At 42.3% G+C, this 27,798-nt stretch overlaps 1 protein-coding gene across 2 annotated transcripts; it reads left to right on the forward strand.

Moving 5' to 3' along the window:
- Positions 1-1,967: 1,967 nt before the first annotated feature.
- ADGRF4 (adhesion G protein-coupled receptor F4) lies at positions 1,968-15,819 on the forward strand. 2 transcript variants are annotated; one of them, XM_063424074.1, is made up of 9 exons: positions 1,968-2,489; positions 5,644-5,745; positions 6,122-6,158; positions 6,286-6,446; positions 7,476-7,712; positions 8,446-9,810; positions 10,662-10,703; positions 10,783-10,842; positions 13,058-15,819. In XM_063424074.1, the coding sequence occupies exons 2-9, from the start codon at positions 5,668-5,670 to the stop codon at positions 13,061-13,063; spliced, it is 1,986 nt and encodes a 661-aa protein (XP_063280144.1). In that variant the 5' UTR covers positions 1,968-2,489; positions 5,644-5,667; the 3' UTR covers positions 13,064-15,819. The 2 variants fall into 2 exon arrangements, with proteins under 2 accessions (XP_063280144.1, XP_063280153.1); XM_063424083.1 differs by lacking the exon at positions 1,968-2,489 and having other exon boundaries at positions 2,855-5,745.
- The last annotated feature ends 11,979 nt before the right edge of the window (positions 15,820-27,798 follow it).

The following is a 27,798-nucleotide window of genomic DNA, read 5'->3' on the forward strand; positions in this document are numbered from 1 at the left end:
ACTTCAGCTGTCTGCTCAGTTCTGTTCAGGAGTGTTTTGTGTACCATTAAATTCTTTGCAAGGAGGAGTATGGGGGTGGAAGCAATGTATTTATAATAGTCACCTTTTAAAGCTGTCAGATTTCCATTTACTCACTGGGATGCTCTGGCTCCTGACTATCAGAGTGGCTTAGGATCCAAACAATTGGAAAGCTCAGTCTTTCTTTGCAAATGTAACTGGGAATCTTTAACTTGTCAGGATCTATTCATAACCCCTTTTTTTATCCTCTTGGCCCATATTGAACTGACCTTCCTGTGCATCTTCAGAGGCTTTATTTAAGATCCCTATTGCCACTTATAACATGAATAAATGCATGTTTTAATCCCTTCTTGAGTATATAGTGAAGAACTGAAGACTGAGGGTATGACATGTTTAATAGAGATACGGAAGAGGAAAAAGACACAAAGAACTGAACAGCAGAAGGGCATTTTTAAACTTCCCGGTTTTCATTCAGTCTTATGATTCTCTAAAAATCTTTTGGTAGCACACAAGCTATAGTTAAAAAAATACAAAATTACAGCTCTACTTACTTCAATTTTTTCTACAAAGATGAACTTTTTCATTAATATTCATGAAAGTGAATTTCTGATGGAAGCCTGTGATTATTGCCAGCTTTGAATTGTATAGCAAAGTATCTGTTGAACTTTTAAATAAATGCCTTGTACTCATTAAGTTAGCACAAGTCTGTTGTTAACTCTTTCCAAAGGAAATGGTGAACCCAGGTTTACACAGCTGCCTTTTGGCTTCTGTAAAGTTACCTGAGATGTTCCTGATCTCTGAGAAAGCAGGTGGTGAGCACAGTGTCAAAGCAGCTGGTTGCAGGTCTTGGGTAATTGGGTTTTGCAAGGGCTGAGAAGACAAACCCCTCCCTGTGTGTGCCTGAGGAATGCAAACAACCCCAACCAGCTGGTAAAGCATGAGACTGATGCTGCTGGGGTCAGGGTTTGGGGTTCCCTCTTTGTTGGGAGTCATGGTTTCAGTCTCTTTCCAAGCCCCCTGGGAGCCCAGATTCGCACAGCTTCCTTCTGGCAGGGGTGTGTGGGTGTCTGAGGGCTGCAGGATGTTGGACTTTGTGTCCTTCTGAGAACTCTTGATGTTGAAGTGTTGAGAACCAAGGGCCATTCAGTTTTAGCATCACAGTAAAGGGTCAGGGTGTGTGGAGAAGCACAGCTCTGGGTGACATGGGCAAGAAGCTTTTTAAAACATGTCCATACCTTGACATGACAACAGTTTTTAACCTTTCTTACTTCAAAGTATTTTTTTTAATTGATCTCTATTTGGTATTGTATTAAGTACAAGTAATTTAACCTTCCCAGGTACGTTGTGTTCTTCCCAGTGTTGGCTGTGCTTGATTGTGCCTGGCTAAATTCCTGTTTGATGCTGATGTGAGGCTGGCTGTATCAGAGCAGAGCAGTAAATAATACCTGTCTTTGGGTTAAAACTGGAGACGTGGCTGTGACTGAGGACTGGCTGGGGTTGTAACAGCAGACAAAATGACAGGAAACCTGGTAAGATCCTGACTAACACACTGCAGGAATGTAGAAAAAAAAATTAGTGACCTGAGCTCTTCCAAGTCAGTCCTGTGTGAAGGAGTATTAGGAATTGCTCTTCTGTAGTGATAAACTACATGCTGTAAATTTCTGGCTATTGGCAATCTGGCTCTTGGAGGTGAGGTGATATTGAGAGTGCCAGCAGTGACCGTGGCACAAGGGTTCAGCAGATGTCACCCTTTATGATGGGGTAGCCCTGAAGAAAAGGTTATTATTTGCCCGTTGAGCATTTTAGCTCCACAAAGTGCTGTCAGTAGTGTGCTCTTGCATTTATGAAGGATAATGCATTAACTTGATCAGATTTTGATCTTTGATGTTTTGAGGTCTTAAGGAGATTGTTGTTCAGAGAAGTTGAGGATGCCCTATCCCTGGAAGTGTTCAAGAACAGGTTGGAGGGGGCCTAAAGGAACCTGAGACAGTGAAAGGTGTCCCTGCCCATGGCAGGGGGTTGGAACTGGATGGTCTTTAAGGTCTCTTCCGACCCAAACCATTCCATGATTCTGTGAAATACAGGAGAGCAGAAGCTGCTGCTTGCACCCAGAGGAAAAGCACCAACCCCGCAGGTGTGACTCATCCCTGTGGACTCCTGGCAGAGGTGGCAATCTGGCACATTTGTGGGCGTGTTTGTAACGTGTTTTGTCATTTTGCAGTAACACCTTCATCTGCAAGTTCCCCAGCCTTAATCCAGTCAGGCAAGAAAAGAAGCAGCTGCTGCCCAACATTATTTCTTCATGGGAAAACTCCAGATGAACCAGAGCACCCAGGCAGGGCTGGGTAAGACTGAGAGTGGGACTGGGGCAGGATGGCAGCAGATGAGTGGTTAGACAGCCACGTCTGAGACCTTGGGGATCCCTGGCTGGGTTAACTTTGCTCACAGTATTCCCCAGACTTCTGAAAACGGTGAGTACCTCCACAGAACATCATTATTCAGAGCTGCTGGAGAATTATCAGTGGTCTGTGAAATTGGTTCATTCATAATCTAAAATGCATTTAATTGCTAAGGCTGTCTTTACTTGGCACTTCTTTCCTTAGTTTTATATTCTCTTTACATCTGTGAAAATAATTAGATGTTTTAATTAACCTCTGTGGGTTTTTTTTCTTGTAGTTTTTTAATTGGTCTCTAATCAGTGTTGTCAATTTTAAGAAAATTTGAAGTTCTCTTATGGCTATATATAAAGATTATTCTCCTCTTAGAACTTGCTTCACTTAAAGCTATACTTTCCAACTATGATTCCTTTAAAAATACGATTAACACCATTCTGAAGAATTAAGAGCTTTTTATCCTTGGATGACCATGTGAACACTGAAGCCTCCTGCTGCAGTCTTAACTTGCTTGGTAGCAATGGCAGGTTATCATGCTATGGTGATTTATTGAGTTTTAAGCAATCCATGTGGCCATTCAAGCCCTAAAACCAATAGATTACGTTCTGTAATAATGGATTTAATACTTCTAGTAGATGTTAAATTTGAGAGTTTGTAGTGTTTGGGAAAATACATTTCTCTAGCTGCAAGGTCAGTATAAATCTTAATTTTGTGAAAAGTGTGCTTGTAGTTTTTTGTTCAAGGCACCTACAAACTTAACTGCAGTTTGTTTTCTGGACTAGTGGAGAGAGGAGAAGGTGACTCCAGGTGATGAAGGACCCTTTGGCCAGAGACTTTGGGTCCAGCATTGGGAGGAGTGTAACTCCCATAGTTGTCATTGTTTGGACAGATCCTTCTCTTTGCTGTGCCCATGGGAGACCAGACTGCTGTGTATCCTGCCAATACTTAAAACCAAGAATATGCTTGGAGTAGAGGAAAGGACAGTTCTGTAGAGTTTTATAAAATACTTCAATTTTACACCAACAGAAGTCAGTAAGGGATTTGAACGTAAGGTTGTGAGCATTAACCAACACAGAGATTACTTTTTAAATTCATGCTAAGTTTTTTTTCTTTTTTTTTTGTTTTAAGAGACTCTTTGCTCTCTGGTAACCACTCCCCATCCACTCTCTCTTTGCTCTTTCCCTTCTGTTGAGGCTTTGAAATGAACTGGAGAAGGAGGATCATCAGCTGGTGAAAATCTGAGCCTGGGTGTGGACATGTCCCCTTACTACAAAGTCCTTTTCACATGAGAGGGTATTGATACCTCAGCTGCTCACGTACCTGTGTCCTGATAGAGCAGAAACCCCTGAAACAGAGGAGTGTCATGCTTACAGCTTCTTACAAAGGCAGGGATTATTGGCAGTAGATAGTTTATGATAAGAGATAAATCATCATCTCTGTTTATGCTTTCATGTGGCCCAGTGTCACTACACCCATGGTTTTTCCTAAAGTAACAGTGACTTGTTTCTGCCTGGCTTGTTTTGCCCTGAGTTTCTCCAGCTGCACAGTGGTTTCCTTGGCAGGTTGTTGCAGTGCTGGGACTGGGTGGTTTCCCAGATGAGTCAAACAATGCAGCCAGGCAAGCTCAGTGTTTCACTGCTGCCAGGGGCCGGTGTCTCGGTGAGCCCGAGATACTTGGAGATGTCCCAGATTTCGTCCTCACTCAGAGGTAACAGCCCTAGGTGGAGCTGCACCCGTGATTAAATACAAAATGAATGTGAATTAATTAATGGTGAGACACGATGAGCCCAAGGATTCCGAGCTGTGAAATGGAATTAGGGCTACGAGCTCACAATAAACATTTAACAACTGCAGAAATCAGAAAACAATTTGGTGCAGCCTTTCACCCCAAACCTGTAGGTGTTTCCCAGTCACCTCACGTTCTTTGGCAATATTGATCTGAATATTGTGCTTCGCTTCTCCTGGTCCATTTTATTTCCTTAGAAAAGCTAGTGGCTGCTAGCTTTTAAACCAGAAAATGCTTTTCATATTAAGAGCTGAATTCAGAGGCTGGCATGAGGTTTTCCTTCAGAGCTACCTTGGAAATTCAGTGCATTAGTTGAACTCTTAGTTTTATGGTAATTTCATGATTAAGTAATAAACCTACAACTCTAAAAACACAGCATGGTGGACAAACATCACAGATGAAAGGGGCAGCCAGCTGTGTGCCTGGGCCTTTGATGCTGTCAGATGGGAGAGCCTGGAGCCTCTGGATGGGAAAACACATCTCTGCTCTCCCAGTGTAGGACCCCTCCTGCTTCTGATCAGCATCATCTGTGCTGATCAGTACGTGTCAGGGGGAAAACTGGGGGGCTCCTCTCCAGGCATGGTAATTTGATGAGGTTTTTCATGTTGCCTTCTCTTGAGATCCAGCTGTTGGTCTGTTTTGCCACTGTGCATTTGATTTGCTTCTTGCTTTAGTGGTTTAGCTCACTGACTTTTATGTATTTTATTTTTGAATTTTTAAAATTAAATTAATCTACTTATACTTGTGGTGATAGAAGATCTCAGTGGTGATAGTGTCTCAGTTCTTCTGAACCCACAGCAGCTGTTGTTTTTGCCTTGGACATGTCTAGCATCTAATAATCAGATTTGATGTATCATGTTGGTTTTCCTTCATTCCCTTTGCTGGGTTACTTTTCTCCAACAAATATGCCTGTAACAAGTTGCATCCCAGGATGTTTAGTTTTTATTAAGGACTGTGGGAAACTTCATGGAGGGAATAGAGATCTGAATCCCTATGCAAAGGAAATAACTCTTTCCTCTGGCTCTTGTTTATCATGTTTTGATTTCTGGGCCCTGAGTGCCCACATTTTCTACTCACATGGCAGGAGCTGCCCAAGGAGAGCAGAGCATTGAACCCAGTGGAGATGAGACTGTCTTAAATCCCTTCAAAAGGGACCCACAGGCTGAACTGCTTTCCTAAGTTCTCCAGCTTGCAGTTTACAGTAAATTATTAATGCAGTAACTTTCAGTGTTGAACAGTTCATTTTTTCATGACTTTTTTTTTAAGGAAAGGTTCACAAGTCATTCTCAGTAAAGGTATTGAATTATGAATGCCTGAAAATCACCTTGCAAGCCCAGCAAGGATAGTGTCTGGCATAGGTTTAGCTGCTTTTTTACTACTAAGTAATCAGACTGTTCAAAAACTGGAAACAGAGATGTCTAAACTTCTTTAACATCTTTATTCCAGGAGGAAATAAGCAAATGAGTGGTGATGGATGTGAGGGTGATCCACTGCCTGCTCCTTTGGGCTGCACACTTCTTCCTGGCTATGCCACACTCCACTCCCAGGGTAGGTTTCAGTAGACCAGCCTGCTCAAATCCCCATCAAGTGACCTTGAACACTTCCAGGGATGGGACCCACAGCCTCTGTGGACAGCCTGTGCCAGTGTCTTGGCACCCTCATCATAAACAACTTCCTCATCTGAGGTCCTGTGCATGAGCTCAGAGTGTCACTCTAGTAGCAGAGTCCAACTGAAGGCTTCATGTATAGAGGCAGACTTTAGGGAGTTCTCAGTTGGTCTGTGTGAGCAAAGAGCCACAAGCTCTGCATTCTGGACCTCAGAAGGACTATTTTCCTCTTGAAACCCTTTCTGGTTTGTACCAAGGAGTCATCTTTTACTTATTTATGTAAACATTCACTCAACATTCCACTTCTTATTTTTCAGGTTTTCAGTAACGAATCAAAGACTGGTGGTGAGCAAGGTACAGTGCTTTGGTTAATGCTTTGTGATATGTTATCAGTTATCAATACTTTACACTCCTGATACATCACAGACCATGGTATGCTGTCTTCCACCTTGTAAGAGTGTCTGCTTGGTTTATTTTCCAGATGCCTGTATAAATCTCATTCCTTGCCAAGATAATGGAGCCATTTGTATTCAGCCTTGCTCTCCCTCCTTCCACGGGGAGACAAGTTTTGTTTGTGAAGACAGAAAGTGGCACATGTTGTCAGATGCTTGTGCAAGCCTGGATGTTCAGTCCCTTTTTCAGGTGAGGATGTTGTTGCTGCACCTACTTTGGCCTGTGCTTGTAACTTGTTGCAAAGACAGACCCTCATTCCATGCACTTTCAGTCTTGAGCAAAGGGAGATGGGATCCTAAGACACAGAATACTTTGATAACAGGCTCTGACTTTATGGAATCAAGGAATTGTTTGGGTTGGAAAAGGCCTCTAAGATCATTGAGTGAAACCATTAGCCCAGCACCACCATTTCACTGCTGAACCACACCCTCAAGTGCCACCTCCATACCTGTTTTGAGCATGTCCAGGGACTGTGATTCCATCACTTCCCTGGGCAGCCTGTTCCGATGCCTGACCACCCTTTCAGAAGTTTTTCCTAATATCCAATCTAAGTCTTCCTTGATGTATCTTGAGATCATGTCCTCTTGTCCTGTCACTTGTTACCTGTGAGAAGAGCCTGACCCCCACCTCACTATTACCTCATTTCAGGTAGTTATAAAGTGATAAGGTCCCCCCTTGAGCCTCCTTTTTTCCAGGCTGAACATTCCCAGATCCTTCATCAGACTTTGGTCTAGTTCTTCCACAATCTTAAATCAGGTGATAGGAAATAAATTGGGGAGATTCTTGTGTGGAAACAATTCAGAAATGAAGTTGCCTTGTTCACTTGGCTGGTGTTCCTCACATGGATCTAAACCAAGATAAAAACACAGCAGAATGAAACTGAGGAAAGAGCAATAAAAGGAAAGGAGCAATAAAAGGAAAGAGCAATAAAAGGAGGAAAGAGAGTGTGTAAGGATCAGATTATTTATGACAAATTCTGCTCTGCTGCAAGATTCTTAATCAAGTCACTTCAAGAATAAGACACTGCATTTGGTTCTTGCTCCTTCCTGAGTCTGTGTAGTGTAACCATGAAATTCTTCTCAGGTGAGCTTTGGTTCTGGGTTTCAGTCCAACTGGCACCTTCTCTGCACCTCCAGCTCTGCATCTCTTGCCTAGTTGTAGCTGTGGCTTAATTTTCATTCTTTCATTGATTGTCTCAAATCTCTTTCCTCCCTCCAGAGGATATCCCAAAGTGAGCTCCTCCCGTGCTTTGGAGGAAAGCCGTGGCATGGGAAGCCTGCAGATGGAGCAAAACATTTTGGTGCTGGGAATCAGAGCTGCCAAGCCGATTTTTCATGCATCATCCCAGATATCCTGTCTTCACCAGCCATCCCAGGAAACATTGCTGATATAGTGGAATTGCTAAACAAGATTTCCCTGTTGCTGTCAGACAATGTCACTAGAGGAAAAATGCAGGTATTTACTTTTATTGGTTTTGGGAGGTGCTTCTGAGTTTTATGGAGCATCCACAAGTATTTTGTCCTTAAGGCCACTGACCAGTGAAGTGGTGGCTGCAAGTCACATGGAGATCACCTGGAAAGAGTTTTCAGAGTGGGATATTTTGTTGTCAGAGAAACTTTTTGACTAATTCATGTTTGGTGAAAGTAGACCGTGTGCATAGATCATGTGTGATGATAGCAGGAATTAAATTTCTTTAAAAGCAAAGGGTTCCAGGAACTGCTGTTATAGGCATGGGATAACAGTACAAGAAAGAATTAATTTCTAAAGTATGACACTGTAGGGAAGACAGCCCTGGGGGTGCTGACCTGCAGCTGAGTTGTCATGGGTTGTACAACAACAGCTGAGATATTTCCCCTATGAACTCAGAAATCAGAGAGAGGGTGGTAAAAATCAGACCTGCACTGTGGGTCAGTATCTGGAATAGAACTAGGATGTTCTTTTTGCTTTATACTTGCTTCTCCAATCACCTTTTGATGTAGGATATGAAGAGAATAGGACAATTCTAGTAATGAGATATTTGGGTTTGACTGGGATGGATCATGGGAACATATTTATTGTCAGACAATTATTCCTTTTATAGAAATCACTCATGAATTAAATGAGCCTTTTTCGAGGCACTGCCAGGAGAATAATATTTGGTTTCTTCTAAAATAAAACAAATAAATTCTATTTTGCTTGTTTGTTTCAGAGCTACAGCAGGATAGCAAACCATATTCTGAACAGCTCCATCCTTTCCAACTGGGCTTTTGTAAAGGACAGAAATGCTGGTTCAGTATTACTGGACTCGGTGAATTTATTTGCTGGGAAACTTCTTCTAAGAAATGGGTCAGAAAGTATCCAGGAGCCCTTCATCGCTACCAAAGGCTACAGCATACACAGAAACACTTCAGGAAAGAGCTTTGACTTTTCCATGGAGTTCAATAGCACAGGCAATATCACTGGGCACGTGGTGATTCCAGAAGAGGAGCTGCTGAGGTTACCCAGGGCTTCCAAAGCCGTCAGCATTGCGTTTCCTACGCTCGGAGCCGTCCTAGAGACCCACCAGCTGGACCCCGCTTTTGTGAACGGGATGGTGCTGTCGGTGTCGCTGCCAGAGGAGCTCCAGAACATTCTGCTCACCTTTGAGAAGCTGGACAAGCTGGAGCAGGCGGGGGCTCAGTGCGTGGGGTGGCACTCGGCCGAGCGGCGCTGGGACCCCGCAGCGTGCCGGCTGCGCGCCCACAACGCCTCGGCCGTGGTTTGTGCCTGCGCCCACCGGCGCCGCACCTACAGGTCCTTCTCCATCCTGATGGCCCCGGCCGTGCCGCGCAGCCCGGCGCTGGATTACATCACACGGGTGGGCCTGGGCCTCTCCCTTTGCAGCCTGCTCCTCTGCCTGCTCATCGAGGCTGTGGTGTGGCACCACGTCACGAAAACCGAGATAACCTACATGCGCCACTTCTGCCTGGTCAACATCGCCGCCTCGCTGCTCGTCGCGGATGTCCTGTTCATCCTGGCAGCCATTGTGCACAATACGTCCCTAAACTACCGGCTGTGTGTGGCAGCCACTTTTTTCCTTCACTTTTTCTATCTTGCCCTGTTTTTTTGGATGTTTACCCTGGGCCTCTTGATTCTCTATGGATTATTATTTATTTTTTTCAAGATAACAAGATCTGTTTTCCTAGCTGCAGCATTCTCTATTGGATATGGGTGTCCCTTGGTCATATCTATCCTCACTGTTGCTATTACTGAACCAAAAAATGGATATTTAAGGAGTGGAGCCTGCTGGCTCAATTGGTATGAGACAAAAGCCCTTTTGGCTTTTGTTGTACCTGCCCTGAGCATCATTGTTATGAATCTCATAGTGGTGCTCGTGGTTGTGGTGAAGACTGGGAGATCCTCTGTTGGAGAAGGCTGCAAGTCCCAAGATTTGAGCAGCATGATCCGGGTCAGCAAAAACGTTGCTCTTCTGACCCCTCTGCTGGGCCTCACCTGGGGGTTCGGATTAGCGACCATCATCGACAGCCGCTCTCTGGCCTTCCACGTCGTGTTTGCGCTGCTGAACGCCTTCCAGGTAAACTCTGGGACACTGGGAATGGTGTGTGTGCCCAGACCTTGAGCCTGGCTGAGAGGTACCAGCTCAAAGAGGGGCTGGCAGCAGGTGTTGTGTGTGAAAAGCAGGATCTCAGCTTTCCCACAGTACACTCACGAGGGTTGGTGTTTTAGGTGCAGATGGGTGATGGGACAAACTGATCTGGTTTGAAGTGGGATGGAGAATCAATCCCATGATTAATTTCTGTTAAATGTAAAATATGCCAGTAAATGTCCATAACTGCAAAGATGTCTGATCTTTATCAATAAACAATTACACAGAAAATTCTCCCTTCCAGTGAAGATAACACTGGCACAGGTTTCCCAGAGAAGCTGTGGATGCCCCATCCCTGGGAATGTTCAAGGCCAGGCTGGATGGGGCTCTGAGCAGCCTGGTATGGTGGAAGGTGTCCCTGCCCATGGCAGGGATTTGGAACTGGATGTCCCTTAAGGTCAATTCCAACCCAAACCATTCCATAACTTGTTCCATGGCTGTGATTAACTCATCAGCATAAACACCCAGTGCTACCTGATGCACTGCTGCACACCCAGTCTGCCTCAGCTCTTCTTGGCTCAGGCTGCACTGAGTGGGCTGAGAAAGCCCTGGTTTGTTACCCATCAGTCCAGTTCACAGTCAGGATTAACACGGGTTATATCCATTGCTGATGATCCCAGAGAGCTCCCTTGACCTGGGTGGATAAACCCATTCTGTGCATTGATGTTACCTGAATCACAGGTGATGAGATCTCTCCTTAATGAAAAGACATCTAGAAACAGTTAAAAAAATATCATGTGGTTATGCTGGTTTTGTTAACTGGTTTTGCAATTTCTTAGGGATTCTTCATCCTGTTGTTTGGGACACTTCTGGACAGAAAGGTACTAATTTTGGATTATATGAACTTTTTCTACACCTTGAGAAACTGGTTCCTTTAATATTTTTTATTTAAATCTGCAGACAAGAGAAGCCTTGAGGATGAACTGCCTTTCATCAAGGCGGAAGTGGGGTCTAGAAAAGGTAAAGTTTATTTATTTTCCCATTAATGGTAATTTACCAATTTACAAACCTTATTTGTATATTGGAAGAATGGAACCATCCACTACATCTTACACCGTGTAACATTTTTTAAATGTAAATTCTTGCTGAAGGACATACAGGTGTCTCAAAAGTTTGCTCAGGATATTAATCTTCTAAATATCAGAAGTGGCAATCGATAGATTTTTGTGACTCCTAAATAACCTACGGCTGTGGTTACAAAGTTAAAAGTGGTATTTTAATCTAATCACTTCACCTGCAGATGTCAAAGCCCTTTAGACAGACAGTGCCAGTAACTTTTTTCCCCCATATGTGAATTAGATTTACTTTAAGGTCACTAAATAAGGAAGAAATGGAATTAGGAATTCCCAATATATTGACCTGTTTGCTGCCTTCACAGAATATGGATCTGTATGCCAGCAGGGCTGCTTTGGGATGCCAGAGTATTGTTCTGCTTTCATCTGAGGGATGGAAACCACTCAGAGCCCAGCCAGTGTGTTTGGTGCTAATTGATGTGCACTCTTGAGAGCTTGAGGTTCTTTTAAATATCAGAACAATTCATTGAAAGCAATGTTTCCACCTTAAGGAAACAAACTGTGTTTTAGCAGTTTCATTCAAAAACTTTGGTGGAATTGAAGTGTTGACATCACTGATATTTCCTGCCTCTCCTGGAAACCTTTTGTCTGTTGTCCTTAGATTTCTTTTTGGTACCAAGGCTTTAGTGGTTTCACACAATATTTATAGAAGGGAGTGCCCTTTAGGTGTCTCAAGAATTGCCTGCAGTGTTTTTTCTGTCTGCCAAAAGAAACTCTGTCAGCCCAGTTTGGACATGGGAAGAATATTTGCTTTTTTTCCAGTCTATTGCTCAGTTATGATCCTTGTGTTGAAAGCTGCAGAGGGTTTTCCAGTGACTCTGTGTTCAAATATATGTGGGTTATGAGGGGAAAACAGAGGGGTTAGGCAACTATTCCTCCTCTCTGCAACCAGCATTTAGGTCATTTGGGGCAGGAGAGACTGTGCAACTTTGAGATTACGATTCTTTTATAGATCCAGGAAGATCCAATAAAGATGTTTCAACATCTTGTCAGGCATTAGGTCAGGATAGAAAGTTTGAAAGTCAAAATTCTCTCAAGACTCCATCAGTATGATAGTCTAGAAACAACAGATTTGGAAATATTATTAATACGACTCAGCAATGTTTGATAAAAATATTGAGTGATCTCACTGGGCAAAACTTGATGTGGAAACCATGGCTGTGTGTGCCTAGGAATTTGGGTCGATGTTGTCACTGACCTGGGTGGAAGAAACCACGTGGAGGTGTTGACTGTGGCATAACAGAGGGGAAAGATGTGAGTCATCCACTTTTGTAAACTTGGGTATAAACCTGGAGTTTGACTCATTACAGCTGGAGAAGTTTGCCACACCTGAGATGACTGTGAAAAAAAGAAAAAACAAAAAAGTCCTGTTTCAGAGAGCTTCAGAATCATAGGATTGTTTAGGTTGGAAAAGACTGTAAGGTTGAATCCAACCATGAACCCAGCACTGCCAAACTCACCACCAAACCATGTCCCCAAGGGTCACATCTACATGACTTTTAAGTGCCTCCAGGGACGGTGACTCCACCACTGCCCTGAGCAGCCTGTTCCAATGGTTGATAACTCTTTTGGTGAAGAAATTGTTCATAATATCCAGTCTAAAGCCGCCTGGCACAAGTTGAGGCCTTTTCCTTTTGTCCTGTCTCTTGTTACATGAGAAAAAAGCCTGACTCCCTCCTGGCTGTCCCCTTCTGTCAGGAGCTGTCGGAGCCACAAGGTTCCCCCTGAGCCTCCTTCTCTCCAGGCTGAGCCCCCCCAGCTCCCTCAGCTGCTCCTTCTCAGACTTGTGCTCCAGACCCTTCCCCAGCTCCGTTCCCTTCCCTGGACATGCTCCAGCCCCTCAATGTCCTTCCTGGACTGAGGACCCCAACGTGGGACTGTATATCTGGGGTTTATTGGTCAGTGTCAGACACTGGAAGGGTGATGCAGACTCTTGTTTCAGGTCTCTGAGTTTCCCCAGACCTGCAGGAGCCTTTCCTGTGGGTCACATTTTAAGGTGCCCATCTTGTGGTGTTTCTCACAGGATGCTGAGGTCCCTCTTGTTTGAAATGGACCCTCCACAGATAATTCCTGTAATCTGACCTGATTGTTTTCCCTCCTAGTCCTAGCAGTGGGCTGTTGTCTTCAGTGGATCTGACCAGTGAGAAGAAGAGGAGGACTTCTTGCAGAGAGAGGCAGGTTTGAGGGGAGCTGAAGAGCCTGGCCAGCTCCTGTCTGGGAGCACAACCACGGGAAGCATCATGAAAACCAGAAGAGAAAAGGCCCTGAACCTGCTGTCAGGAGCAGGAAACCATCAGTGTTGCTGCAGCCCTTGGAGGAAACATGCTGAAACATAAAGCTTGTTTCTCACCTTTGTGGAAACTGCTATGGGGAGAGTTTGTCCTCGTTTGCCATTTCAGTGCTTCAATTTCTTTCTTCTTTTGTTTTTTCTTTCTCTTTTATTGTCAGTGCAATAAGGAGCTGTACAGTGGAACTGTTCTAAAATTATTTAATTTTTCATGTGATGTACAAATGTTGAGCATTATCTAGCTGATTTTGGCTGTCTTTTGAGCAAAACTGATTCTATTTGTTGCTACTGTATTCATCATTTCCATTTGTCCTCCCAGACTGATGGACAACTCTGTTTCTGCATTGCAGCTGTTCTCTCCCTCCCAATATTTGTTGTCTCCATCTCAGCACTTGTGTATCAGGGGAATTGTACAAAGCCCTTTTCTGATCTGTCAGGACAGAATTTTCATTCTTTTCCCTGTCCTGCAAGAGAGTGACAGAGATAAATGAGAAAGAAGATGCTGCAAATAATCAGTTTCCCCCTTTAGAAGTGGGAAAGCAAGCAGAGCTGAATCAAATGGATGGACATAATGTCCTAACATCCTATTTCTCCATGTGAGAGGGGGTATCTGGTTTAATTAGAAAAATCTGTCCTTATTCTGAAAAACCCTTTCTAATGAAGGCTTTGATAGAAGCATTTTGACTCTTGTCAGGATAGATTGATGGTTTCAAATGAAAATAAAGTTGAAATTTTGTCATTGTTTCTAACAAGTGGTACTTATCCTTCTCTGCCAAAAATGTAGATAACTGCCCTGTAGTATTACCTCAAGTCAGAAATCACTTAAACCCATGTGACTTCACATACGTTTGAAATATAGACTAATTAAGCAAAATAATCCAGTATGATGTCATCAACAAGCCTTTATTGAAGAGGGAGAAAAGTGCCCTGGCATGGAAAAACCCACAGCCAGATGTTCTGGTGGGAGAAGCTGAGGAGGGTCTGGAGGGCAGAGCTGTGCCTGGGCCAATGGGAATTTCCTGTCCTCAGGACTCTGGTGCTTCCTCTCCTCTCTTCTTTCCTCACAGACTCTGATCTTGTTACAGGAGTCCATCCCAGCTCCTTTCACACAGCCCATCTGCAAGTTGAAGAGCTTTATTCAAATAGAGATAAAACTGGGTCTATGTGCTGCTGTAACATTTTAAAAGACCATCACTTCAAGGTCTGTTCTTGATGTCATTTTATTAATGAAATTATTGGATTATTTTATAGCACCTGAAAATTTAAGAAAACTTACCACAACCCAGCAGCTGCCCTCCTCTCACATGTGCATGTTAAACCAGTCTGTTAAACAGTGGAATTTATAGATGGTCTTGGACCAGGCTTCCTTTATTATACAGACTCCTTCCAGAATCCCAGGAAATTCAGCAGGAGTCTTGCCCCAGCAAAAGCACCATGAAAGGAATCTGTTTCATCTGCTGTTTCTCAAAGGGTGTTTGAAGCATGGTGCTTATTTTCAGCACCTGGCACATATCAGTGGTTTTGCCTGTGTTTTAGGGTCATTTAGGTATTTAAAAATAACAGGGGTGGGGGAGCTTTACAGAGAACCAGTTCATGGTCCAGGAGGAGGAGAAGCACTGAACTTCTATTTTTAATACCCCAAACTTAAACTGTGCAGGAGCATTTCATGAGTAAATACATTTGAGGGGTGAAAGCTGTAGCTGTCCTTTGTGGACTGTGAACTGCTGTTTCTCTGAATGCCATGGGCTGTGACAGCCCAGCTTTAATTGCAGCTGAGGAGAGGGAATCACCAGAGCTGGAATTCTGCCAGTTTCACAAATTATCTGTGTAGCAACAGCTTAATAATGTCAGTGTTGTGTGGGACAGTTGGATTCCTTGATGTGCAGGAGCTTGATTGGGGCTGTTCCACCCTGGCTGCTGTGAAAAAGGCATATTGTGTGACTCTACGCAGATATTTACTATATGTAAAATGCTAGGTAGAAAAGTTATACTGTATTAATATTTGAATAATATAGTGAATGTAGTTTTGTAATTAACATTAAGCTCTAGTAATTAAAACTGAAGCTATGTATGTGTGATATTCTTTTTAACTCAAGAAAGAGCAAATAATCAAGGACTCTGCACAGAGATAACAGTTGCAGAGACTTTAAATTTTCTAGTGAAGAAGAATTTATGGCCTTCTTATCAACAAAAAGGGAAACTTTCAATGACCCACAGACTTACCGGTGTCTAGAGATTAACAGAAGACTTTCGTGACTGAACCAGCTGAAATTAACTGTTTTAAATAAAAAATGCATAGTCATGAGGACAATCCTCAAAAGAGAGGGATTTTTCCCTAGTTTTTTGCCTTTTCCTGACTAGCCTTTGTCTGGGACGGGGAGGGCCGCAGCCTGGGCTGCTTCTCTTTGTTTATTGTCTCATAAATTGTCCTACTCTAAATTGTTTAACTTTTATTATTGTTGGTGTATTACTAATTTTTTTATATATAACCATTTTTATTTTTATTAAATTTCCAAAAATCACAAAACGAGTGATTGGCATTTATTACACCTGCCAAAGTGGTGGGACCTGAAAACCCCCAGTGCCCCCCTTGCCAAAGGGTCACAATTCCTTGCACATCACCCTTCTTTCCATAGGCTTTACAGCACTGGCTGTGTGGCCAAGCATGTGGCTGCACAAGCAGGGTCTGTAGGGCCGTGTCCTTGCACAGTTAACTCTCATTTCAGGGGGAAAGCAGAGTTTGGGGCGTGCAGCACTATTTCACTTCCTGCCCCACAGGGAGGACGTGCCTGAAATCCCTGGTGGATGTGCTCCCAGGAAAGGGACCCTTGGGAGCACTGCCTCCTCCTCTGGCTCGTTTCAGTGGTTTTGTTTAGGCCAGCAGCATGATGGGAATATATTTTTAGCACAGAAATCTGTGAATACCATTGAGTCAAAATTCTAAACTCACCAGTATTCCCCTTCCCTGCCCCACCAAGTCAGATGTCCCCCCGTATCCTGCAGGCAGGGCAGTGCTGATTATGTAATTCACAGTTTCTAACATATTCTGTATTATAAAGTAGATTGTTTTTGTTTTCATTCTCTCAAGGAAGGCACAATCAATATCAAGTTGATACCAGTGCATGGGAAGTTCCAGCTGAACTTGAGGAAGAACTTTGCTGTGCTGTGAGTGGGCAGTGAGAACTGAGTGTTCAGAGAGGCTGTGGAGTCTCCCTCACTGGAGATATTCCAGAATCATCTGGACACAACCCTGTGCTCTGGGATGATGCTTGAGCAGGAATGTTGGAGCAGATGACCCCACTGTGGTCCCATCCAGCCTGGCCCATTCTGTGATTCTGTAAAATGCCATTGGAGTAGTTTAGAATTTTAACTTCCCTGTTAGATTTTAATGTCATGAAATCTTTCCATGGTTTTCCTCTGAGCACTGTGGTTGGAGGTGTTTTTCTTCAGTAGCTTCCATCTGGACACAACAGATAAATCTTTCTAATGGTGTAAAGCTAGTGAACATGTTTGCATGCCATCTGTGCTTCAGATCAGGTGTGGCTGGACACTCTGTGTTCCTTCAGGCCCCTCAGTTTCCCCTTGTGTCTGAAACCCAGCCTGGCTGCAGTGACACCCTGGGGCTCCTCCAGGCTTTGGGAAAAGGTGCATGTCCCTTCTGATCCGACAAAAATAGTTCATCTGTCACTAATTACTGCAGCCATGTGCTAAGGCTGTTCTTTTTCACAACTGGAAAACATAATCTGAGGTCTATTTATTTACTTAACTGCAGCCAGTCATTGGAATGGCACTTTTATTTGCTCAACAGAGCTAAACTTGAAAAGCCCTGTGCTCTCTTGCCTTTTTAAACATCAATCTTATAATTATAGCTCTTCAACCCACATCTAAGACGTGTGTGCACCCTTTGGGTACTTTTGTTTCAGGTTGAGACCAGTAATAAATCATCTCTTTGGGCTGTTTGAGGATTAAGTCTTGAACAATGGATTGATTAGCAAGATCATTCCAGCTCCTGGGCAGTGCAAGTTGAGTTTTATAATGTAATTCCTATTTATGCTGCAGCACCTCTGGGCAGGGAACAGGCAGCCTGTTGCAATTACTGGGCTGTTGGAAGATGGAGCTATATTTAGCTTGAGTTTGGCTTTAAATACCCTTGTTCAAGAAGGGTAAGTTAAAAGAGGAGTGTTTTGAGAAGCAGTGACTTTTCCCTACCCTGGGGTTGGTAAACAGGCTTTCAGTAAACACCAATTACTGGGCCTGTGCAGTGGAGTGAGGGCAGATCCCAGCCTGTAAAATGCTCCCTGGTGGCCTTAACACTTGATCCCTGTCCCAGGCTGTCCTTCCCACTGCAGTATTGATAGCAGCAGCCAAAATGGAATTTCTGGGGTTAGAGTTGGCCCTCTCCTGGCAGAGCTCTCTGGAAAAGGAAGCTGGGGCACTTCTCTCAGCATACCTGCATTGATGCCAATATTTTTAATACACCCTGCTGCTCTTTAGCAGTTTCTTTGGCCCACACCCTTGGTCTTAGAGAGTTTATCTTCCCCTGGAAATGCCCCGCCGATGTCAATACTTCATCCTGACTTTTTGTGTTACAAAGGAGCAGAACTGGGCTGGGGATACCCCTGGCCTGTTTAAATCCCATCCAATCCCTCACCCTGCTCTGTGCCTTTCTGCTGTTTCCACAGTAAATGATACATTTTTTTCCTAGCTAATGACAATTATTCATGCAATCCTCGTTTCTGTCGTGCTGCAGTTGAAAATCTCCCACATTGCTGAGATGGTTGGGCTGGGAGTCCTGGAACAGCCTGGATTTCTCCTGCATTATTACAAAATGTTGTCTTAATCCCTGCTGGCTGCAGAGAGCCCAGGGGATTCATGTGTGCAGCTGGAGAGGTGCAGCAGAAATCCCCTGGTTATCTGCTGTGGGGCAGAGCAGGGATGGGGCACTGCAACAGGGGATTTTGGCTTCTTTATCAATGAGCTTTAAAGCTCCTGGAGTATAATGTGTGTCAGGCTCTGTCAAAAGATCTGCTGAAGACAAGACTTGAAGGCTGTCTTTGAAGTGTGCTGATTAGCACTAAAATTCCCTTTAAAACGAACTGCCAAGCCCTAAGTGTCTTGAAAATGTCTGCTTTGGGGAAAAGGCTCACTGATATTTTTTTTGAGCTTTTATATTCTAAGCCAGAAGTAACTGCTGAGATTAACCAAAGGCTTCTTTCTCTTATGTGATCAAATCACCTTTCAAGCTTCTTTTGATAGATTGACCTGTCCTTTCCCCTTCAGAAGAGGAGATGTTGTATTGAATTTGTATTGATTTCCATTTTTGGTAGCAGACAGAACAATTAATTTAGTACACAAATGCACCCATCAGCTTACAAGCTGTGTTAGAGTAATAGGAATTTTGGTCTTCTTGCTGTAATGAATGTGTGAGAGAACCTGCAAGGAAAAAGGAGCTCTCCCAGGTGATCAGGAGTGCTGCAGCTGCTTGGCAGCAGCAGAAGGCAGCCCCTATGGAGGATGCTTCACTGTGGGGTGTGTATGAGGAATAAACATGCAAAATGTGATGCTCCTAATGAATATGTGTTTCCTTTTTTCTACAGGAATGCTCCCTGTATTGCTGCTTAAAATCTTAAATTTGAACCATGGAAGGGTTTGGGTTGGAAGAGACCTTAAAGATCATTTAGTTCCAACCCCCTGCCAGGGACACCTTCCACTATCCCAGGTTGCTCCAAGCCCCATCTAGCCTGGCCTTGGACACTTCCAGGAATGGGACAGCCACAGCTTCTCTGGGAAGCCCTTTCCTGTGTCTCAATACCCTCACAATGAATAATTTCTTCCTAATATCCAATCTAATTTTTCCCTCTTTCAGTTTGTACCCATTACTCCTTGTCCCACCACTGCAGTTCCTGATAAAGAAGTCTCCACAAAACCTTCTCTTCTTGCAGAATTATTCTTAGTTAACAATTTTGTGTCATTCTGGTTATGTTGCCTCTGGTGAAAGGTGACTGAAAGACACCAATTCTGTGAGTTTTGAGGAAGCTTTTGCCTCTGAAATATCCTGGAGAGGGTTGGTCTGTCTCAGGTTGCACATTTCTGTAGCAGCTTTCAGGTGAAACTTACGATTTTGTTTTCTCTAACAACATGTTTCTTAGTGTATTAACTTTTTTTTTTTTTAAGTAGGGAGTTGTAAAGGTAGAAAGTGGTAGATTTATTCTTTGGCTTTGTCACCAGACTTAAAGGAGTGTAGGGGTATGCACATGTATCAAAATACACTGCAGAGCCTTTGAGCAGTAAAAATACATCTCTTCATGCAGTATCAACGGAGGCTGTGCCTGGAATAATTTATTTTTGTTAATGTCTTTATACGGTTTTGCATATGTAGAGCCATTTAAAATAAATCACTGAACCAATTCAGCAAAATGCCTTTGATAGGATTAAAATTTCCCAATGTGTGGCCAGCAGCAAAGATGTGGTGTCTGTTAGAGTGGCCCCAGAGCAGTGCAATTATTTACTGCCTGCACTCACCTAAGGAAGAGGAGGAAAAACAATTTTTTTTTTTTTTGTATTCAAAGATACAGGCAGTAGCTTCTCAGAGAAGCTGAGGTAAAGGCAAAAAGTTCTCCCCTGAAAGCAGAAGGATTTTAAACATGGAAATTATGTGGGAAATATGAAAGCAATATGGAATAGGATAAAATGAAGTCCTTTTGCTTACAAAGAAGTCATAACTTTTGGTCTAAAAAAATAAATGCTTTAGAGATTTGCTCTTTTATTATCAGCAAAAAAGGAAATTTCTGGGAGGAGCAGGAGGATCCTTTGTCCCCTTCAAAATGGTCCACCAAAAGGATTGGAAGCAATCACATGATGAGGAGTCAGTGAAAACAATTATTTTCTCTTTTGACAGTGTTGAATTTGAGATGAAAATCTGGTTTTGAGTCTGTTCAGTGTTTCCTGGCTGTGGTGTGGACCCAACACTGGCTGTTCTTACCCTTTTGTTTGCTGCTCTCTGTCAGGAACTTTGTGGTAGATTTTCAGATGGGCTGTGGTTTTAGGTTCTTCTCAGTTCTCAGCTTGTTTACTCAATGAACTCAGTGCAGAGCTGGAAACCATCTCTGAAACACATTTTGTTTTGCTCAGTGTGAGCTGAACACCTTTGGAAGTAGGTGGCCTGACTCTCTGTCACACAGAAAACATTGTGTGCTCCTCAGCCCCCGGGACAGGCTGAGCATCCCCATGGCCAGGGAGCAGCACCCAGGTAAAACTTTGGGCTCCTTGCGTGACCTGGATAAAAGCACTTCTTAAAAGTCAAAGTCATCTTGCTCAGCACATTCACACTTCCTTTCTCCTGACAAGACAGCCTCTGAAGGTGCAAATCTAATGGACTCTGTCGTTTTAATGTCATAGATTTTCACCCCCTCATCAGTGTGAGCACAGGCCCGTGGGGAATTTGCAGTGTGAGCTCTGAGCTCTCCATCCTGTGAAGAACCTCATTTGTAAACCAGAGCCAGCTGCACAAAGCCAATCCAAACGCAGTGGTTTTTAAACCACAAAATTACATATTTGAAGGAATTATATCCACAAATGCACAAACTTTTTCTCTTTATTGACAAAATCCCAAACCAAACAACAGGTTTTTCACGCCTGGACTGTGGCAGGGGTGATACCCTAAATATTTTTTTCAGCTATTAACAATTATGAAGATGAATTAGAGATATACATAGTCTCCAATCCTATGGAGGTTCTTAAAGAAGTCTGCAAGAAAAATACAGGGAGTGTGTGAAACAATTCTCCATCTCACTGAGCCCAACTCCTCTCAGGGGTAGTGTAGCAGAAAGCATGCATGAAATTATTAAATACAGCCCATTTCCACTAAATTATAATCACTTCCTGTCTCTCTGTGTGCAGCAAAATAATCCACTGCTAAGCACTTCCTACACTACCCAAATATATCAGGGGTAATGCCAGCAAGCACCAGCCCTTTCTGTGATTCTGTGATGCTGTTGGTGGGAAAAATGTTGTAAATTCAGCCATGCTTTACTGGGAACTTCCAGCAACTTCAGATGTCTGCATTTGGATTTGTATTTTCTTAAATATTGACCTAACTATTTAGAGCAAAGGTGATGAGGTGAAGACCTCTAGTCACTCAGGCAAAAAACTCCCCCAGCCCTCAACCTGCCATCCTCTCCCTGGGACTCTCAAACAGGTGATTGCTTTCCTCAGCTTCTGTCCCTCCCTCAGCTCTGAGACAGACTGTACAGCATTCCATGAACAAAATGCATCTGCCCTGGAAAAAATCCATGTCTGTCTTTTCCTCCTGGAGGGGTGAGGCAGGAGAAGCTCCAGAGATCACTGCATGATTTCCATGGGTAGGCTGGGCACTGTGGGGATCTGCTGGGACCATGGGGGGGTCAGACATGGGCAGGGAGAAGGGAGAGAAAGGAAGTCCTGGATCATCTGCACAAGAAACTACACGGCCAGAACACGTGGATTTGTTAATTTTTGGTGTGGATGCTGTCCAGGATGAGTCATGAGTCTTCTTTCTGTATCTATCTGTACCTTTCTGTATATTGATTAAAATTTCTAAAAATGACAGTACAACAAGTGGATAAAAGTGGAATTCTATTCTCAATTTCATTGCACCCATATTTTATGGAAAAAGCTGGGGTTCTTTCAAATTCATGAACGTTTGGTTAAGCACTTTATGGAAACAGAGAGTCAGCATTCTCCCTATGAAATCTTTCATTTCCAGATTTACTTGCTACCAGAACCTGGCTCATGTACAGTTGTACCACAGGCTGTAAATACAACACAAATAACAAATGTCATCTCCAATTCTGCTTCCTGTGTGATGGGCAAGCATGAGCAGATGTTTTAGAAAGCCAGTCCATCTTTGCTCCATTTTCTTCTCCAGTCCCTGTATTTGTTCCAGGCTCTTCCACAGGGAGTAACTGGTACCAGTTTGGTACCTGTCTGACTGGAGCTTTAATTGAAATTTAGCCAAAGTGTGTCTAATCTAAAACAATGCCCAAGACACACATTAGAATTAATTCACAACCCTCCCCCTTCCTCCATGCTTGACACTTTTGTCTCTTTTTCTTAGTATTAAAATCTTTCTTAGTATTAAAGTTCTGCTGATTTGCCAATGGAACTAAATATACTGTCAGAAAATCCTTTTTTCTTAATCAGTTTTCTAGATTTTTCTGTACTATTTGGGATTTTTTAAAGTACTCTGTCATTGGAGCTGCCTGTTGCGTTCTAAGATGTGATCACATCTTAGCTAGAAAAAGATTGAAAGAATTCTTTAGGCAGAATAATAGAAACATCTTTTTGTCTTGGCAAGTTAGTGCCCCTTTGCATTGTGAAAAGTTCATGCACCTAATTTCACCTTTGCACTTGTACAATGGCTACATCAGCTGAACATTTTATGCTGTTGGTATTTGTTTTCATTAGAAATGTGATGTGACTTTTCCTATTATTATCTGATTTCTCTTTAGGGGAAAATGTCAGTGTGACCTGATTAAATTAACATTCTTGAGGCAATTTCTGGCTGTGAACTTTTCTCAGAAAAAAAATCACCCATATGTGCTGATCATCTTGAACTTTAGCATGAATTAAGCATGCATTAATTTTGCTGGAAAATTGTTAATTAAGAAAAACCCTGAATTATGCCTTGCAAAGCTCTTAAAAGCCAATCACAAAGGTATAAACAAATATCTCTTTCTTTTAGGGTTCTCTGTGATGGCTTGTGAACAGTAATCTTAGAAATATTTTAGTTATATTTCAGGATTCCAAAAATGTCAAGAAGAATGAATGAACGGTATAATAGGTACAGAAAATCACTAATTAAGTAATTTTAAAATTGATTTGGGGTGTAAGGAGGAAATATTGCTGTGAAATACTTGGGACCCTTCAATCAAATTCTGTGGGAGCAAGAACGAAAAACTCACCTGTATATTTCTGCTTAAGAGTGGTCATTACAGGTTTACAATCTGAAGGAAGAAACCAGGATTATAATCTCACCAAGTGTTCAGAAGAAAAAAATAATAATGTATTATATAAAAAATAACAATCTTAACCTCATGTAGCTGGCAGACTTTAGATTTTAGCCAGAAAACCTTTCCAAGCTTGAACAGACCCAGATTTTACTGCAAGTTTAGAGAACCCTAATTCAGTAGTGAATTAAAATAAAATTATAAGCCATCTCCCAGTTTGCACACGAAGGCAGGTGGATGTGTTTCTGGGGATGCACTGGAGGTTGTGGCTCTCAGGCCTGGTGTGGAGCTGCCAGGCAGAGAATTGAATACATTATCCTGGTAGAAATGGTTTAATGACTGATCTGTGTTTGCTTGTGACAGAGCAAAAGTAAATCTGTTTTCTTTTCATGGCGTAGAAGGACCAGAGACCTCATCAAAGCAAAGATCAGAATAGTTTAGCAGAGTACCTGTAAATATTCATTGCTGTATGAATGCCTGTCTCCTATATAATGGTTTGAATTCCCTAAAGTTCTTGGGAGTGCAGGGACAGCACTGAATGCTGCACTCACACCTGTATTTTTTTCCTAGAGTTAGTTTCCAAAGTAGCTCTGTACTTCAGTTTCACTACAATTACTCAGAAAAAAAAAAAAAAGCTGGATAGAAGTAGAAAATTTTTCTGTTCTTATTCCTAAAAGCAATTGCTAGTGTGCTGTTTCAGTTTGATCTGTGCTTCCTGGTTTTGGTCAGGTTGAAATAATAAATTTAATAATGACTTCTTTCTTTTTCTCTGGAGAAATTAATGACAAAATGCTTTTTCTTAGAGAAAAGCTCAGAGACCTTGGAAATATGCACTGCACCAGCTCTTATCAGCACATTTGTGTGCAAATGTGCAGCTTATATATAATTTATGTGGATGCCCTTGAATAATCTAAGCATGTTCAGCAGTGGCAGGTTGGTGTGTGATTCCCTGTCGTGATATGCCTGAGTCTTTTTTGAGCATCTTTCCTTCAGTAGGAAGGTGTTAATCATTTACCAGTCCTTGAGGGATTGCTCTCAAAGTTTAGAAATTCCAGCTATCATTCTAGTAATTATCTTTTATCCTTCTGTGCCTTCCAGGGGACATAATTTTCAAATACTGTGTTTGGACTTCTAATGAAGTTTATTAAATCATTTTCTGCTTCTTGGATAGACTTTTTTTTCAAGTTTCAGTTTGTGTTGTAGGGTCCAGCCTCTGACTGGGAGCTCCCAGTATCCCAGCAGAGATCCTAACACTGGTGTGTCACCTTTTAGAGGGAGAGACTGCAAACAGCAAGGGATTTAAAATAAACAAATAAATCCTTCCTGAACATTTGGAATGGCTGAGGTGAGGGCTTATCCACCATCATGGGTTTGCATGTTTTCAAATCTTTTATTCCTTTAGGAAGAAAATGTTTTTAGAGGATAACACTTCAGGTTGCACATTTTTGACTGCAGCTTTACTCAGTTGCCATGTGGGACTTTAGGCTCTTGTAATGTGGAGGCTCTAAAATGAATCCTCTGGGTGTAGAGGGCTTTTTCTTACACAGCATTTTCTCTATCCTGCTGATGGTAAGATTTATACTGCAGTAAGAACATTGTGAAAGAGGGGTTTAGGAAAAAAAATGGGTCTGTTCTCATTGACCTGTCCAAGACTGAGCCAGGCTCATCTGCTTACAGGGCCATGAGCTCCATCCTCACCTCTCCTTTGGGCTCTGTCTCCCAGTGAATACAATCTGCTGGGGGTATTTTAAGTAATTTCACTGCCTCCTTTGGTTTTACCTTCTAATCCTTACTCTGCTCATTTTATCATCCTCCAATTAATCTACTTTGGTCTCAGAATATCATCCATCTTGTTAAAAATAAACTATCATAGTAAATGATTTAAACACGTGCTAAATTTACTTACATTAAATGTATACTTAATATCTTAGATATATCATCAGAAAACAGATTCTCTGTTTCTTTACATGTTGAAATAATAAAGCCCCCACCTTGAGCCATAGTAGTTTGATTTATATAAAATCTTTTTGGATTTAATGATAGCTCAGAATTTGAGGACAATAACAGCATTAGCTTTGAAATACTTGGTATAATGTGAACAAGAATTAGTCCTTAAAAGGTGATTTTTTTGCTTGTGGAGAAAAAATACAAATAACACAATGCCTGTTTCAAGAATTAGTCAACTTTTTTTTTTGTTGATATCAGGACATATTTTGTATGGAAGCAGAAGTAGTTTTGTTTCCTCTCATATTAATGAACAGAAAGACCTTAAAACCCAATTTGTCCTTATTCAGAACATTTAGACTGATTTTTTTTTTAAATACTGCAAAGGTTCTTGGTCCTGCTTCCCTTACTAAGAAGTGAGGAAGTGGCTCTTTTATTAGAAATGCATTGAGAGAATCATAGAATCATTCAAATTAGAAAAGACCTTTAAGATTATCAAGGCCAACTATCAAACCAGCACAATGACTAGTCAAACCCCAGATTTTATTTGCAGGAATTTCCTTTACTACCTTTAACACCCTGTGCAATATTGCTGTGGGGTGACACAAAAATGCCACTTAAGATTACTGCAGGACATTATTTTAATTGTTCTCTTTAAAAAGAACTTAAAAAAAAGAGTCAAATCTCTTATTGGCTTCAATAGTTAAAAGGACAAAGTGCTCATAAACTCCATAGACTGGGAAATTAAAATATCAGTATTTTTCTAGAAACTGGGGTACTTCCACCTTTGTAGTTCCATATACTCACATTTAATTGCCACAGAGACAGAAATCATCCTTAGTCCAAAGGCAAATATTGCTTTTGACTGATTTAAGCCACCAGGAATACACCAGGTCTGTACCTGTCCCTGATCCCCTCAGGTGCAGATCAAACCAGCACCAAGGAGCATTACCAGGGTCACAGCAGCCCTTTGGCCCTGGTGCCAGCCAGGATTTCCCTTGCATCAGGAAACTCTGGTCTCCAAAATTATGTAGCTACATCCAAGCCCCCTTTTGGGAAGAGTTCCTGGCCCACAGTTGGGGTTTCCTGTCTGGGTTCTGGTTTGTCTTGGCTGGAAGTGTGGCCAAACATTCAGCATCAGTGCAGGTGACAGATCAGTGCCAGGGAAGGATTTCCCAGCAGTGATGGGTCAGTGAAATCTGAGTCACCCTGAAGTCTGAAACAAGTGGAAATGGGGGTCAGGTAGATAATGTCCAAGGACAAGGGAGGTACTTAGGAAATAGTGCAAGGAACTGCTCTTATGTTTTTTTCTAGGCTCAGCTTATCTTGACATGAAAGACTCTTCCCATCGTGGTCTCAACACAACCCTCATTTCATTGATGTCAAAAAGCTGGATGGTCTCCTAAGTTTTATCACAGAAATCATTCAAAAGCACAGAGAAAATTAATCCCTCGGGTATGGGATATGTATACAAATACATGAAATATAAGCCCTCACCCTGGGTGTAGTGTCTCACACGCATTACAAACATATTCAAGTGGAGAAATAGGAACATTTCCTTTGTAATATTTTACAGAAAAAAAAATAAAAAGCAATAATCTTCTGCAGAGATTTTATATATATATATACATATTACTAACTACACCTTTAGTTTTCAATTAATCCACTTGAAATGGATCAATGACGAAAGCTCCACAAGCTGACATTTCACATCTCCAAGCACATCTCCAATGCCTTCTAGGTGACTTGAGAAACTCATAATTTTTATTTGTGGCATTGAAGGTAATTCTGTTTGGGACTGGGGGTTATGTGGTGGTAAAATTGTGAATTTGATGGTAGAGCTTTCTTACCACTGTGCTGCCTGCAGAGACTTCCCTGTCCCCACACCTGCCCTTACCCAGCTGGGACAATCTGAGCTGGCAGCAGACTGTGGGCATGACCAGAAAAGTCTGAAAACACCTCAGGCTCCCTGGTTTTCCTTCCAAGTAAATAGAGCACAGTAAATAAGCTCCAGCCTCACGCTTGTGGGACTGGGAAGGTGAGGAGACTGGTCCAAGGACTAAATTGTGTAACATGCACAGGGAAGCAACAGTGCCTGGGAAGGGAGTGAGGAGAGAGGGGAAAAGCAAGTGATAGACAAGGCTGAGGTGTGGAATTGCACAGGGAGATGAAAAGAGGGGGTGTCTCTACCCTGAAACTCTAAAGGGGATTTTGGGGATCCTTGCATCATAGAAGATGCAGTTTAAATGAATGAGGATGTATTTTCAGAAACTCTCCCTCTTTCTTTTATGCCTTTGAGCCTCTTTCATCTTCCAACCCATTTTACTTCAAGAGTTCCCTCTTGCTTTTACCAGTTTGAAAATGTTTCTTTTTTTACCCCCTACTTTCTACTGCTGTTGCTGCATATTCTTAATTTATTTTCCTTTTCCTCTCTTTTGCAGTCTTCTCCTTCTCTTCTCTTCTCTTCTCTTCTCTTCTCTTCTCTTCTCTTCTCTTCTCTTCTCTTCTCTTCTCTTCTCTTCTCTTCTCTTCTCTTCTCTTCTCTTCTCTTCTCTTCTCTTCTCTTCTCTTCTCTTCTCTTCTCTTCTCTTCTCTTCTCTTCTCTTCTCTTCTTCTCTTCTCTCTC

Source organism: Prinia subflava, chromosome 2 (assembly GCF_021018805.1).
Source record: "Prinia subflava isolate CZ2003 ecotype Zambia chromosome 2, Cam_Psub_1.2, whole genome shotgun sequence".
Classification (NCBI taxonomy): Eukaryota; Metazoa; Chordata; class Aves; order Passeriformes; family Cisticolidae; genus Prinia; species Prinia subflava.